The 16008-nt window shown below is 32.7% G+C and overlaps 2 protein-coding genes across 11 annotated transcripts in view; both read left to right on the top strand.

The window, feature by feature from the left end:
* kst (spectrin beta chain, non-erythrocytic 5 kst) overlaps positions 1–7426 on the top strand; it is a 159029-nt gene extending 151603 nt beyond the window's left edge. For 4 of the 10 annotated variants that reach the window (XM_074113329.1, XM_074113310.1, XM_074113319.1 and 1 more), the window contains 14 exons: positions 17–199; positions 299–421; positions 1201–1277; positions 1717–1866; positions 1998–2027; positions 2150–2226; positions 2304–2534; positions 2624–2762; positions 2907–3045; positions 3697–3871; positions 4080–4199; positions 5337–5444; positions 6266–6291; positions 6367–7426. In XM_074113329.1, coding sequence (XP_073969430.1) covers positions 17–199; positions 299–421; positions 1201–1277; positions 1717–1866; positions 1998–2027; positions 2150–2226; positions 2304–2534; positions 2624–2762; positions 2907–3045; positions 3697–3871; positions 4080–4199; positions 5337–5444; positions 6266–6291; positions 6367–6576 — 1788 coding nt within the window. In that variant the 3' untranslated portion in view covers positions 6577–7426. The remainder of the gene's footprint in view (positions 1–16; positions 200–298; positions 422–1200; positions 1278–1716; positions 1867–1997; positions 2028–2149; positions 2227–2303; positions 2535–2623; positions 2763–2906; positions 3046–3696; positions 3872–4079; positions 4200–5336; positions 5445–6265; positions 6292–6366) is intronic. The other 6 variants (XM_074113305.1, XM_074113298.1, XM_074113364.1 and 3 more) reach the window with 6 other exon arrangements.
* A 1959-nt stretch (positions 7427–9385) lies between these two features.
* On the top strand, positions 9386–12649 carry LOC141447087 (monocarboxylate transporter 3-like). The gene is made up of 5 exons (XM_074114289.1): positions 9386–9677; positions 10550–10693; positions 10765–10950; positions 11661–11841; positions 12471–12649. The coding sequence occupies exons 1-5, from the start codon at positions 9461–9463 to the stop codon at positions 12505–12507; spliced, it is 765 nt and encodes a 254-aa protein (XP_073970390.1). The 5' UTR covers positions 9386–9460; the 3' UTR covers positions 12508–12649.
* The last annotated feature ends 3359 nt before the right edge of the window (positions 12650–16008 follow it).

Below are 16008 nucleotides of genomic sequence, written 5' to 3' on the forward strand. Positions count from 1 at the left end.
TGAATTATTTTTACAGCTTTTTATGAAGGAAGCCAATCTTTTGGAAAATTGGATAACATCACGAGAACCTATTCTTCATGATGAAAAGTTAGGAGACTCAATACCCCAAGTAGAGGAGTTAATTAGAAGGCATGAAGATTTTGAAAAAACTATTGAAGCGCACGCTGACAAATTTAATTCCTTACGAAGAATAACAATGGTAAATGCAGTTTATACAATCATGTACTTGGAATGAGATCAATATTAAGTAAATAACAGAAGCACAGTGCTTGTTAATTGAACGTCATTTTTGTTACAGTTGGAACAAGCATTTTTGAAACAGCGAGAAGCCGAAGCTTCGGCTCGGCAAGCTGAAAGGGAACGCGTTGAACGTGAAAGATTTGAAGCAAGAAAACGAAAAGAAATTCAAAGAATTTCAGAGGTAATTCATTTTATTTAACCAGAGCAAAATTTAAGTCTGCTGTTTTTTGCCTTAACATAAATACTCATTAATTCTTTATTTTTGTAGTTGTTAAATCTCGTCTCCTATCAGACTGTTTATTTATTTTTAAGACATGTACCTCACCAGAACCCATTTCGACCATTCTCAGCTTTTCTGCCTCTTGCCATCGCCTGAGTCTCTTTTCATACTCTCCTTATAAATTAATCGTTTTCTTTCTTCGGAGATTCCACAAAATTTAATTAATTTTTTTTTTCTTTACTTCTTTGTTTTTACTGTAATGTCGGTTTTACGTTTACTATAATTTAGTATACGGATCCTGAAAAGTCGTAAAATTATGTTTTCCTTGCCGCTATCACAAAATACTCGTATTTCTTCTTTTGGAAATTTATTTCCAAACCTTATCCTTCATATCGTAGCTACATCGTCTACTCGTGAAACATGACTTAATCATCGGCAAATTAAATGCACTATTATCAGTTCAGAATTTTTTCTTTCAGTAAATTACTCTTCAACTTGTAAATTTATTTCCTATTTATTTTTTATTTGTTTTCATTTGTAAATTTTAAAGGCCCAAAATCTTTTGTGAAATTTTTGTCTGAAACTCATGATTATTTTTATCCATGTCAGGTCGAAGATCTTGAATATATTTTCAGAATGTTTAGAGGAATGTGCGATTGTGTTTGCTTCATTGGCAGGACTTTTCGCTTCAGAAAGAGTTCATTTTCTTATGTAGTAATTAATAAAAAAATGGTTAACAGGAAAGGCGAAAAGAGGATGAAAGAAGAAAACAAGAAATTAATGGAGGACCGGAAATCGTGGAAAATAAGCACCCAAGGTGAGGAAGAATGTGTTCTTTTGCTCCTTTAGTAATTTTTTATTTTTCTTTGCATGTTTTTGTTTCTTTTTTTTTGACTAACTCTAATCTTTTAAAAAATTAAAGAATAATCTGAGTAAAAATATTAATATCAAAATATCAAGTTAAAATGGATTCAAAATGGTGTTTTGACTTAATAACGCAACTTCTTGCTACAACTCTGAGTGTTTTTCTCTAAATTTGGCTTACTTCCTTTAAAAATAATTATGCAATGTATAAATATAAATCGCCTTAATTTCGTAAGATCAATTTCAAATCTGCACCATAACACGATTGAAATCGGAAATTAATGTTATCGAATTAAGAAAAAGGCAAATAAGAAATAAGCAAATAAATTGAATTATTTATTTTATATATAATTTTGATATAAAATGTTATAATAAGCATGTGGCATGTGTAGCACGCTAGAAGAAAAGCATGATGTGGAAGTAAGAAAAGGCTCTGTTGAGCTTCCAAAATTGATTACTAATAGCGATTTATTAAAAAAGGATGTTGAATCTTCACAATATCCTGTAACAAAATCACAGACAGTAGCAACTTTGACCTTCAGGTTTGTGTTTATTTTCTTTTCTTCTTTTCTTTCCTCTTTTTTTTTTTTAATGGCTTAATTTGATAAGTTTGTTGATTTTAATGAATAGTTTCTTTTTGCAATTATTTCTTTTCTTTTAAATATTTGTGTAGAAAAACAATTTTGGATAAAATAAGAGAAAGGTAAGAAATAAGATAACGAATTGTTTTTCATTCAAATAATTAGTAGGTTAATATTATGTTAATAAAAATTTTAATTTTATTTTTTTATCCATTGTACATTAATTAATGATATTACTATACAGATTGCCTCAAGACTCTCCAATTGCACTTCAGAAGTCCGGAAGTATATCATCATTGTTTGGTGATAGATTAAAAAAAGGTAAATTCACTAGAAAATGGCTAGTAATGTCATTAAATAGTGTTTTTTTTCTTTTCTAAACAATTTATTTGATTAAGGTGACGTTAAACGGGCTGAAAGTATGAAAGCAGACATTAAAAAACCCAAGAGGACTCCATCTTTTACTACTAGAAGGAGAACACAAAGTTTTCGTAAGTTACATAAATTTGGTAGTGATCAACTTGATCATTTACCTCCTGTAGAAATTCAAGGTGTTCTGGATCGTAAACATGAACTACAAAGTGGTGGTAAGAAAGCAGCTCTTAGATCATGGAAAACTTTCTATACGGGTAACTTTGCTTTGATATCAAGTTACAGATTTTATACTCCTTTTTTTTTTGTATTAAATAGTTTCTAAAATTTAGCATGTAATTTTTAGTGCTGTGTGGTCAGTTGTTATGCTTTTTCAAAGATCAAGAGGATTTTATAGCTAGTAAGGCTGCTACATCACCAATTATAATTTATAATGCCAAATGTGAAAAAGCAGAAGATTATACCAAAAGGAAACATGTATTTAGGTAGTACACACTACTAGTAATTTTATTTTGTATTGTTTTAAAGAGAATTTACTGATTTTGTATGTAATCACCTTTAAAATTTAAAATTTCGCCATTAAAATTATAATTTGTGATAAATTATTTACTGAGCATTCATTTTTTCAGATTATGTTGTACAGATGGATCAGAATTTCTATTTTTGGCCCCCAGTAGTAATGATATGGAAGATTGGGTTAACAAAATCAGCTTCCATGCTCAGCTTCCTCCTAGCTTACAATTGATGAGTTATGATGAAAATCAGAAGGTTTGTAGTTCATTAAATATCACTAATATTCTTTTTCTATTTTGTTGTTTACCTGTTTCTCTTTATCTGGCTGTTGGAATTATTGCAATATTGCCAGGTTTATTTTTGTGATCACGTTTATCACAAATGGAGCGAGTGTACCAACCGCCTGTAAGTGGTTGTGAAGCATAGATACGTAAGTAGGAGATCCTCCGTTCAAATCCCGCTAATTGTATAGAATGTGCTTCCGCTTTTGTTCATAATTCCAATTGGTAGGTGAACGTTAAAACCCCGCCTGAAGAAGTAGTCGATTATTCCACGTTTATATACTATCCAATATAGTGATGAAAACTACGAAGGTATTCGTTTCCTGAAGAATTGTTCACGATTTGGGAACATTTGGCATTGAAATTGACTTTCTGACGCTTGAGAATTGGCTCTCGAAAGTATCTAAACGTAATGAAGTGGAAGTAGCTATGGTGTTAGCATAACGGATAGAGCGAAGGACAGGCCGCCCGTCCATCTACCGAACAGCTATATTCCTTAATCTTGGTTTGCATACTACATGTCTGAAGGTCTAGTTTTGAGAGAAAAAAACTTTTTGTGACCTGCCAGCCGTCATCCCTCAGACCTTGACCAGCCTTTTTAATTTAATTTCTTTTATATGATTAGGGTTCTCCTGGAGTAGACAGGTTGGCACCAGTTGGCCCAGAAGAAAGTTCCGATTCCAGTCGTGGATCTACGCCTGATGTAATGCGCCGACCTAAACCTCCAGTTCCGCCAAGAGTTGCGCCTCCTCCAGTACCTGTAAGGACACCTTCTGCTGATCTTATTAGTATCCCACAAGGTAAGAATGAAAAATAATTTCAATAATTGAATTACGATTGTTAAAAAGGAATAGCCCAAGTGACTTGCAATGAGAGGAATGCTTTCTTTAATTGCTTGGTCATAAAAGAGAAAGAAACGACAACATCTCCGATATTGTTAATTAATCAATTCCTAACTTACTAACCCCTAATAATAACAATTGGCCACATTTGTCCACGAATTTTCAGAGGCTGCACCAATCACTGTTAGGCACTCCTATCATCCTGTTTCACGTTCGGTTGCAAATCAAAATGGTAACACGGAATGGAGGAACTCTACTCAAAGTAACATAGAGTTACCTACTCATGGTATGTATTTGAACGTAACCAGTTTTTTTTTTTCTCTTTCTCGCTCTTCCTTCAACCCTTAAAATTGCAAATTTTCTAATCTATCGATTTATCATCTAACATCATCCTTATTGTTACATCGTGCATGTGTCTTAAGATCTTAACTACTAACAATTATATCATAAATCAAAAGTTTAGAAGAATTGATTGATTTTATTTGGGAAAACAATTTTTTTCGATATCTCAGTAATTTATGGCGTATATTATTATTGTCCATCCTCTGACCATCCAAACTACTGTTAAATGCCTGTATTTATTTTCTTGAAATTCAATTGCCTCAATTCTGCTTCAATAACTTAGAGGTGGCTAAGTAGCCAATAACGCGTTTTAACCCACGTTTCAAATTGAAAATTTCGTGGCATGTTTTACTTTTTGTGTTTTTATTGTTTCTTACCGTTTGTGTTTCGTGTTGTGCAATTAACTTTATGTCCGTTTGCTTTATTTGATGAAATCTTATAGAGGGTATGTACTTTACTTGGCTCTGTTAAGATATTAATTATGTGTCCTACATGCTCAAAAAATTTAACAATACCACTAATAAATGCGTCTTTAACCATATTGTGGTTATCCTGATTTTTTGAAAGATTAAATCTGAATTTTTAAAATAGCAAATATAATTAAAATTAATTTATGAAAATGTAAAATATTTTCTCTAATAGTTGTGATTATTATTATTATTTTCACAAAAAATAACATAAATTGTCAAAAAAAAAAGAAGTGAATTGAGTAACATTTACAACTAAGTTTTTTAATGGACATAGCAATTTTCAATTTAAGAAGCGATTAATTTTTGTCCCCCTATTTCTCAAGTTTTTGTTGCAGTACATTGTAAAATATAGATTGATTTTAACTTTAGAGTAATCAATAAAAAAAAAAGATAAAATTAATCAGTATTATGTGTAGCATTAATTCTTATTAATTAATTCTAATTCTTAATACTAATCATTCTTGTAAGTACAAGTTGCCATTGTAGATATGAATTTTTCCGAAAGTTTCCTGTAGCCATCACTCTTCCACATAAATGTTAGTCAGTGTGTAGTGATGTTTGCTTTGTACTCATAGAATTAGTTACATGTAGAATGTGTTTTTAAAATTTAGAAGTACCACCACCCTTGCCCGCATCAGCACCTCCAAATAGACCAGCTGTTCCAGCTCCTACTAGAGATCCATGGCCCACAGATGCGCAGTCTTATAAACATGGAACTGGTAAGTATTTAGTAAAAAATGTTCAAAGAACTTCGTAGATGACTTGTTTGCCATCTAAGTTTTTATTTTATATTACAATAAAATTATAGCGCGTCAATTTTGGCTTATATTGACGTTTGGAGTCATTAAGATGCATTGTTGGATTCATAGTGTTTTTTTCGCTCCTCATAACAATGAGGAATTGTTTTTTCTTGGAAGAGAAATGCAATACTCCGGCATTCTTATAATCTTAACTAATCGCTTTCCTAGATTATTTTCATTCAAACTGACATAGAAAGCACAGTGTTCTTCTGCGCACTACATACAACGTTGCATGCGCCTGATATGCCAAAAACACACAAAACCGAACCGAAATCAGAGAAAAACAGTATCTCAGTACATCTTTAGCGAGAAGATTTTTCAATATCTTGAGATTTTCTTTATTAAATAACCATATTATTTTATTTAATATATTTGGGAACATTTTTTAAGAACAATGAATTTTAAGACAATTCTGGGAAATGTGTAGAGAATGCTGTTTCTTTCAGTAACAATTGCTTAACCAAATTAACGAGAATAGGATTTCTTGCTACAGTTATGATTTAGAAGAAATCTTCTTACCATGAGTGAGAATTTCCTTTTTAATGGAAGCACATTTCCCTGTTTTTCTTTTGTCATTTTCTTGAAAATTTTCTCGAAATCGGCGCCAACAATTTTAGTAAACATTCAAACATTGAATGAAACCTTGAAAATTGTAAAAAGAGATCTGGTGAGTGTTTACATCAGATGAAGATTTCATTATTGTACCATAAAACTAATTTAAATGATTTTTTTTTTTCCAGTTTATGCGAACCTGAATCCAAAACAAGTAAGTTTAACTTCATATTTAAAAAAATTTATGGTTTGTCTTATCATTTTATAATTATTTAATTATTCTCTGAAGAACAACCAACACCCGTCCAACCGTTCGACCACTTTACCTCAGTTTACCACTACAGCAACAACAGGAACGGTGACCCCAAACAGCGAAGGTAGTCGTAGACCAAGTGAGAGCTCCAGTGAAAACGAACAACAAGTAAAAGATGCAAGAAAAGATAAGAAAAATTATGGCATCTCTAAATCGTTAAATCTATTCAGAAAGAAAAAAGTTTAAACAATTTGGAGGCTGCTTCCTCATGGAATTTTTGCAAGGTCATTAATTTTTTTTTAACAGTGAGGAATTTTAAATGTAATTAAAGAACTAAGGCTAAAACTGTTGATTGTTTTGTAGTAATATATATTATATATACATAATCATATATAAAAATTTATTTATTTGTTGTTCTTATTTAAACAATGAATCAAAGTTTTATTTGTAAAAATACAATATTTATTTTTATTATTTTAGTATTACGAGTGTTTGCTATTTTTTTTGGCTTCCTTCAATATTCATAATTTAATACGATTAGAAGGAATTTGTTGTTTATATTCTTTTATCTAGGATTTTAATGTCCAGATATTATTTTGTATAAATTTGTTTTTAAAAAAGACAGGTATGTAAATTATATATAAAAAAGAATATATATTGTTTACAATTTAATATATTATTATGTATAGGGCTTGGAAGTGTGTAAATATTTCATACTAAATATTCATTCATTGCGTTAGATTTAATTATTGAAAAAACTCCAGTCTAAATAAACGGTTGAAGATAAAAAAAAAAGAAAATAAATGTTTGACCAAATATTTTAAGCCAAATCAACTGGTTTCACAAAACAATATTCCTATAATAGAAAATATAGTATTAATAATGAAATTGACAGTTTCAGCCAAGATTATTTTAAGGAAATGCTAATCATTTATATAACAAGGTACAAAAAGAAATATATTTTGATAAAAGTAAAAAAAAAAACCTTGAGAACATTTTTCTATGTTTTTAATTAAACCGGAGTGTATCATAAATAAATGTTTGGTGTAAAAATGAAAAACAAAATTAGTTACCTAGCAATAAATTTTTAATTAAATTGTTTGGTTTCTTTCTTTTCCTTTTTTTTTGACCCAAAACATCAAACTGGAATTGTCTTTTCCTCCTTCCACCCTTATATACGTGTTAGTTGCCTTAGGACTTTTTAGTTGCTAAATAGTTCTCTTAAAAACTAGTCTGGTAGCAGGTTAACGAAGTTCACCGTTGGTACTGTAGTCTATTTTCCTACTGCAGTTACTTCCTGTAAAGGAAGTTCAATGGCATGGGTTGAAATTTTTATCTGAGTAAGCGAGATCATACCGGCACGCAGGGGCGGCTCTAGCTCGTGTAGCGCCCGTGTGCAATGAAACCCTGGCGCCCCCTAGGCCTGACCCCCCTCCCCCCCCGCGGCTATAACTATTAACTTTGAGTTGAAACAAAATGTTCGAAAAAGAAGCCGCCCATAGGGCGCTTGCGTTTGATAACTGCCGCCACCGCGCTGGCTGGCCGCTTCTGTCATATCATTGTTGTACCATGATGGTCCAAGACGATGCTCTTAGCTGTCTCAGGGAGCGCCGCGGCGCCCCCTGAGACGGCGGCGCCCGTGTGCATTGCACACCCTGCACTATAGGTTAAGCCGCCCCTGCCGGCACGTTTAAGTTACTATCTCAAAATAGCTTTTAAAAAAAACCTTAAAACATATATTTTTTAACCCTTTCAGATCCAAATTATTATAAAGAAAAAATGTAAAAATCACGACTTGTGCTGCCTCATGAAAAAAACTAAAATGATGCCAATTGTATCATTTGGTCAGAATTAAGCATGAAACAATATATTTTAAGCTAGTGATGCCATATGGTATCATTGAGCTGGAAAGGCTAGTTGTATAGTACGATCTACATTTTTAAACATTACCACGACTCCAAGAATACTGATTTACAAGCGGCTGATTTTGAGAACACTTAGGAATGATGATTTATTGATTAATAATGTTAATGAAATTTTTTCCAACGTGATTTTTGAAATAATGTTTTTAAACTTTAGAAAGAATTTTATTGCACTATTGTTATTATTATTGAGTGTTATTAAGTAGACATTATTTGGTACGATCGTGCCCATTGCTGCAAATTCTATACATTATCAAAAGCAAAATTCTTTGAAGTCTGGTAATCTTCACAAAGATGTTTTGTTCCGTAAGACAAAATAAGAATAGAGAGCAACGTCCGTTTTAGAGCTGAATGAATTATGTACACTACAGGACCAGATGTATTTACTCTAAATCATAACTCTTTGAGTTGAGATTTAGGCACCAAGTGAGAATGGAGGGGAGAAATTTCCGAACTGCTATCGTGGGTAAAAAGTTGGAAGAAAAGGGCATGTGACATAGGACGATGATTTGAGCGTGTTCCTCAGAATAAGGTGTCTAAAGATGCAGAGATTCCTAAGGAGAGGGAGAAGTATACTAGCTGAGGGTACAGGCTTTCCAGATCTCTCTAATCCAGCTAAGAATAAGAAGATTTTTGACAAAGGTGAACAATCAAAAGAAAAAAAAAATTAGTCAAATATGTTTGAAGTACCTAGACATAAAAGCATTAAGCGAAGAACTGATACGAGTGGATAGCCGAATCCATAAGAAGCTTTGGATTCTGAATGATGACGAGACGTTCTCATTTTAGCAGAGATAGGATTAGCATTTTTATCTTATGTGTCACTCTAGACACAAGATTTCCAGTAAAGTGCGATGTGTTGAGCTTAGTAGTTGCATAAATGAGAAAATAGAAAAGCCACTTTTATTTAAAGAAAGATGGTTGATATAAGGAAAAGTTGGGAATCCTATGGATTAGCAGATCATGCAGACAGACAGGAAAGTGGAGAAACTAATCGAGAACAGGTCCTCTTCTCTTTGCTCCTAAGTTAGATACTCTTAACGGTTGCGAGATTTATTGTATTCTGTCAAAAATAAAAGTGTTATACAATTTTTTTAAATCAAATTGTATTTACTAATTTACAAATGTTTCCATAGAAACATTTATTAAAATGTAACAAATTTAATTATATCTAAGAAGTAATAGAATGTGTGAAACAATTTTATTTAATGGCTTCTCGAATTTATGAGGTTTACATAACAATTCCTCCGGATGGCGGATACAGTTGGGTTATTGCAGCCATTTCTTTTTTTGGATATGCAATAGCAGATGGAATTGGAAGCAGTTTTTACTTATATCGTAAACGAATCTCTCAAGATTTGGGAATTAGTACACCGATGAGTGCAGCAATTGGTTCGACCTATTCTTCCTTGTGCTTGTTTACTGGTATGTGCATTTTTTTCTTTCTTTTAAGGTTCTCTCACTCTCACTCTTACCCTCTCTCTCCTTCATTTATTGTCTTTCTCTCAAAGTATTGTAATCATGTCAAACTTCCCATTTTTTCTGGATGTATGTTTAAATAATTAAGGCTAAATCGGAAATTGAGAAGAGCTCTATAAACCCAAGGAAATCATCACCTCATTAGACAATACAATACACTAACTAGACAGTACAAATTTTGTTTTTAGATTTTTAGATTTAGATAGTACTAAGAGATTTAGGTAAAAAAATATATATAATTGCATTTAGACAGTCGAATCGGTGGCACCTGTGCGAATTTCCGCCAAACAAGAGTTGCGTTTGTAACGAGACAACGTTTCCCAAAGGACGGCAACATTAAGAGCACAATAACTTTTGACCACTAGATGATGGGCTTATTTTTTGTTTTTAAAATTAGTAATAAATAGTTTTCGACAAGTGGACGATAAGAAGCTGAACCGATTTTTGCCTTTATGTAAGTCTATAATTTTTTATATCCATAAATGTTTGTTTCTAGATCCTAAATATTTCCCGCACGAAAGGTGGGTAAGACAGTCTGCCTCTGCCTGTCTGAGTGTTTGAAATGGAACGAATTTGTAGTTCATGTAGAAAGTTAGAACGGATTTTGCTTAAAGTAAGGCATGGGTTAAAAGTTAATTATTACGCTTTGAAAGGTTTCTAACTGCTTTTGAACGGTGTTCTCTTATTGCAGACCACACGTCCCATCGCAGTCCCAATCTCTCTAAAATTCCAGAGAATCTAAGGGCAGCTCCTGCTGAACTTGAACCACTTCTGATGCTATTGTATTCTATCAGATAATTCCTAAACAATTGTTTTAGGTCCTATCGTTAGTTCCTTGTGCAATCTCTATGGATTTCGTTGGATATTAATTACAGGCGGTATACTTACATCTTCTGGCATGGGATTAGCATATTTTTGTAAAAATTTTCCTACAATGCTGCTGCTGTTTGGTATAATAACAGGTAAGTACTTTCCATTAGTGATTTTTCTATTAATTCTTGATAAATATAATTTTTTTTGTCATCAAAAACAGGTATAGGTGGTGGATGTGCGCTTATACCAATTACTGCTCCAGTTGGTTATTGGTTTGATAAGAAAAGGCCAATAGCATTAGGAGGTTCATCAGCTGGTTCTGGAATCGGAATGCTGGTAGTTCCGTATACCACTCACAAGATAATGGATATGTACGGGTGGAAATCGGCCTTTATTTACCATTCTGGTATGATTTAGGGTAGTCATTATGGTTATCCTATTTTTTAGGTTTATAAATATATTAAAAAATGCGAAATGTGGTGTGAATTTCCTCCTACAATTCCAACATATAGAACTTTTATCAATTGCTAAGAAAAATTTTGTACGACTTACTTTACAGTTGTGTTAGGAAAGCAGTAGAACTTCTACTGTTGATTGAGACAATCTGTTTCATTATTTAGACCGTAACTGATGCAGATGAGTGTAGCAGGCTGAAACTGTATTCTATAATTTTTATTGCATCAGGTTTACGTTTAAATAACGCATTTTTCGATTTTTAACAAAAAAAAAAAAAAAAAAGGAACAAAATAGTACACTGGCTGGTGTCTGCGCCTTTAAAACAGTACCATTTCGGCCTAATGGCCAGTCTAGGGGTAAGAGGGAGTCATGCGAGTTTACACACTAATTTTTTTTTTATGTGATCATTAATTAGGATTGGTTTTAGGCTTGAGATTCTCTTTAGTTCACTGTTAACTGAGCCGTAAGGCGACTTAAGTACTCTTGGACATTCAGACTAGTTACTAATTAAGATATTACTAAAATGGTTGCTTTCCAGTGAACAAAAAAAATGTTCATAAAACATACTTATGATTATTAAAAACTTCATTGAAAATTGTTTTCTTTGTTTATAGAATACCTTTTATTTGGATTAATTTTATTTATGTTTTTCTGTTTTAGCCTTATTTAGTTTGTACATAGTTCTAGGCATATTCTTAATTTCCCTTCCACCAATGCTTCTTAAACCAGAAGATACAACCCAGTCTCGACTTATTCCTCAAGTAGGAGAAGCCCATCGTAAAAAGATAAAAGCACACAATAAGTATCATAAAGCAGCTTCAGAAATTTTTCCATCTTCTGTGTGAGTTCAAAAATTCTATTATTAATATTTTTTTATTTAAACAATAATTCTATAGTATAGAACAGTAAGTGAAAGTGTGGGAATGTTTTGAGTAGATTGTGAACCGTCTTCTCCTATAATTATTTGTGGCATTTGTTAGAATTTTTTTTTCATGAATATTGACTTCACGAAAGTACATGCCTTTCCTTAAAAAGTTCTTTTTCTGTATTGTATAAATTCTAACAGGAAGAAAAGAATATTCTTCAGAGGATATTGACCATATAATATTTTACATTATTATCTTGGATCGTTTAGCTTTGGTCTCGTAATTATTGTTCATTGTTTCATATTGTCAATAAGCCCTAAAGATGACCTAGTACCTAGGTCGAAAGCTCGGCAAAATAAAAAATCTTGACTTCAATTGGCATTCTCTTTTCTTCCTATTGGATTAATGAATCAGCCACCAAAAACAATGAACAGTAAATTCAAACATTTAGTAAAAACACAAAATTTGAAGAAAACATTGAGAAGGAGGATTGTATTTTGTTCGCATGTAAAAATCCAAAAAACATAGTTTCTTTTATTAATAACGATTGTCTACTAATATGTAAAAACACATTCGCTCATCAGAAGTGTATTTAAGATTACAGATATCTGCAACAGACCCGATGTTCTACGCTTCTATGAGTAGAAGTTTTAGAGAAAAGGGAAATACAGAAAGATATAGAATATTATCACGGCCTACATTACGTCAAAACAGTGCCACATCTTCGTTTCACATAGTTAACAAAATTTGCATTTGTTGTAAGAAACAGGAATTTGGGCATAGGCCAATGTATAAAACTGACATATTCTATCAAGGAAGCGTTTTTCGATTAAAAGAAGTAAAAACGTTGCAAGCGGTAAGTTAATAGACTTTTGTTCTAGATTAATAAAATAAAAATGGTAATAGTTGATAAAAGAATAGAATTTTTTTTTTTAAATTTTCATAGGAGAAAGCAATAGACTATGCAATGTCTGTCAGTAAATTGCCTACAAAAAAAGACATTCATGAGGAAGAAATGCTGTGTGTTTGTTGTCCGGAAGCTCTCAGAAGAACTTGGAATACCATGATTGATTTTTCCATAATGAAGGAATGCTGTTTCGTGTTGTTTCTACTTAGTAACTCTTTCTTCACGATGGGTTCAAGCCTTCCCGTTCTTTACATTAACAGTAAAATATTTCTTTCATTATGATTTATTTAAATTTTTCATGTAAGTTACATGTATGGTATTTAAACGACTAGATTATTGCTCCTTAAAAAATGCTGTAAAGTAATCGCCCATGTTTTCAGGCGGGGCTTTACGTCCAATTAAATGTCGAAGGTGGTTGAAGCACAATATTTTGTCTAACTAATAAAAATTAGTTGCACGCGGGATTCAAACTGGGGATCTCTCACTTGTAAATCCACATCGCTAAACCAACACCCGCCCCTTTTATCTATTGGAATAAATGTTATTATATTAGTGCATTACATATATTAAATCTATTATATTGTGCTGCGTACAGTATAAAAGAACAAAACTGCGATCTGGTGTTCATGTGAATTTCTCTAAACGCTTTTTTTGGGGAAATGCTCACTCAGATGTGCGAGTTGGAATTCCAATGAATTCCTCATTGCAAGGGTTAGCAAAAGACATTGCATTAGACATCTGCGATTGGGATAGTCTGACAGAAGCGACATTCCTCAAAGGAGTTTTGAACGTCTCCAGGCGACTCTAGGAATGATTGTGAGCATTGAATTTGCATGTGCGTCTGTCATGGTTAGCGCTGGCCAGCCAGTGAATTTCCCAGTAGATCGCGATGGGTTGCGGTGAATGTGGGCTGCTTGGTTCATACCTCCTTCTGTAAATTTTGTTATTATCTACCGATTGCTACATATTTTTTTTTTTCTTTTTTTTTTATAAGGCACTTAACTGCTACGGTCATTATGCCTTGCTACATAATTAAATTTTCTTGAATCTTAAAATCTTAACATAAAAAGTAGTTGACAAGTTATACATGTTTTCTAAAATGAAGTGATATTATCGAGGGAGGCGTGATGGCACCGCTTCCCCGGAGCTAAAAAAGAGAAAAAATCTTTAAAAAAAAAAAAACAGTGAAAATCTACTGACTTACGAGATTATTCCGATCAACAAATTTTCTTCAAATTTGCTATTTTCATGATGACCGTAGTTCCTATTAATGTTATAGTGGTGATTAGATCGTTCAATGCACTGAAATAAACCCGTAATAGGAAGCTTAAACCCTCAAAAAAAACTTTACAGTATTGATATTTGATTCAACAATTGTGTTTCAAGTTTTCAGCAGAAATCTTCAACAGGAAATGAGATTTGTTTAAACTAGAGTATTTAATTTATTTCCAAAAGACGAAGTGTATTTTTTTTTTTTTTTTTTTTTAGGTAAAGCTAGATCTATCAGAGATTTACCTCGAAATGCAGTTGAATGGCTGGTACCATCGATTGGTATTGGCACATTTTTTGGAAGATTATTAGCCGGTATTTTACTCCAGGTGTTTCCTGAACTACACGCTTACCATATATGTCTAGGTGTTAATTTAGCCGTAGTTTTGTTAACATTCGGAATTATTTATTTTGATAATATTTATTACTACTTTCTGTACACATCATTCTTCGGTATGTGTTTTGGTAAGTAAAGATTTCTGTTATTTTACGAATGTGTCAAAATGTATAAAAAATTATTTATTGAAATACAATCTGTCTCTATCAACTATAATACTATTATAAAATCTTTAATTGAGATATGGTTCTTTTAAGTCTCTTCCGAGTATAAATGTTTATCAGATAAGTACTCAGAGTTGAGACTGCCGTTAATGTTGGCGATTTGCGGATGGCTTCGATAGCAGAAGAAGGGCAAACCTTTTTTGTTGGGTGGGTTGTACAAGGCTAATCCTCTCAGGTAAGCTAACCACAGACCCTCTTAATTGATTGCTGCGGAAATCATAAAATGCGGAATAGTGATTCATGAAACTTCATTTGCTCACCAAGTCAGGTTACTCGAGGCTAATCCAAGATAACTCAAAAATTGAATTTTAAGAGAGCACTTCTCGACTGCATAACCCGGACACTCGAGCTTAGTAGGAGATTATGTAGCCCTAGAAAATTTCTCTATAGTGCTCATCGGTTGACGAACCTTCGCTGCCTTTTAAATGAGCTTCAAATAGTTAGTAAACTGTTAATCGTAAGAAGAGCCTAGCACCAAAGGCTGACGACAAAGTTCACTTTATTTATAAGGTCAATCGCCCACTTGGACCTAAGGCCAGTCAACTTGAAACGAGGGGAGGCACAGCAACGCTTAATCTGTTAGCTCTTCGAAGAGCCTTTGAGGTTTTGAGACTCTCTAGATTCGTAATTCTAATTGCACCGCTAGGCCAGAATTTATGCTCTAATTTAGGTTCTAATTGTAGGTCTCTGGTTCTTAGTACCTAACTGACCAACTTTTACGAAATCTATCCAAATTACTTACTTAAAAATAGAAATTAGTTGAAAAGTTTTTAATTTATGTTATGTGTTTTATTATAGGTGTATTTACTTCAATAAGAAGTTTAATACTGGTAGATTACTTAGGTTTGGAGAAACTAACTACAGCAACCGGAGTTTCATTTGCTTTTGGAGGACTCGCTTTATTATTGGGTCCACCCTTTGCAGGTACATTCATTCTGTAAGGCCTATGAGTAATACATTAAAACTGTCCGGTAGGACAATTGTATAAGGGTTGATCGTCAAATCGTTGAAAAACACCTAACTTTGACAATTTTTTCCCTTTTTCTATAAAAGATGAAATTCCCAAATTTTCTTTAAAATATAGGGCAAATCCTCCTTTATAACTATATTTTTTTGCAACAATATAGATTAAATAGATTTCGAGGTAGCTGAAAATGGGCAAAAACGGCATTTTCAGAATATCTTCTTGTTACCTTTTTTGTAAACAATGTAGCGCCTAAACGCATGAACCTATTATCATGTCATTCGATTCGGTACTTAACTTTTAAAACTGTAAGTTTTTGTTGAGGAGATTATGTATTATACTTTAGTAATTATCCCCACTGTCACTAAGGTTTGTGCGTCTACATTGCATTAATGGTTGTTGAAACTTTGAGCATTTCAAGTTTAAAGAAAATTGGAGCAG

The sequence above is a fragment of the Rhodnius prolixus genome, unplaced genomic scaffold, assembly GCF_049639745.1.
Source record: "Rhodnius prolixus isolate KJV_2025 unplaced genomic scaffold, Rpr scaffold_1, whole genome shotgun sequence".
In the NCBI taxonomy this organism is placed as follows: Eukaryota; Metazoa; Arthropoda; class Insecta; order Hemiptera; family Reduviidae; genus Rhodnius; species Rhodnius prolixus.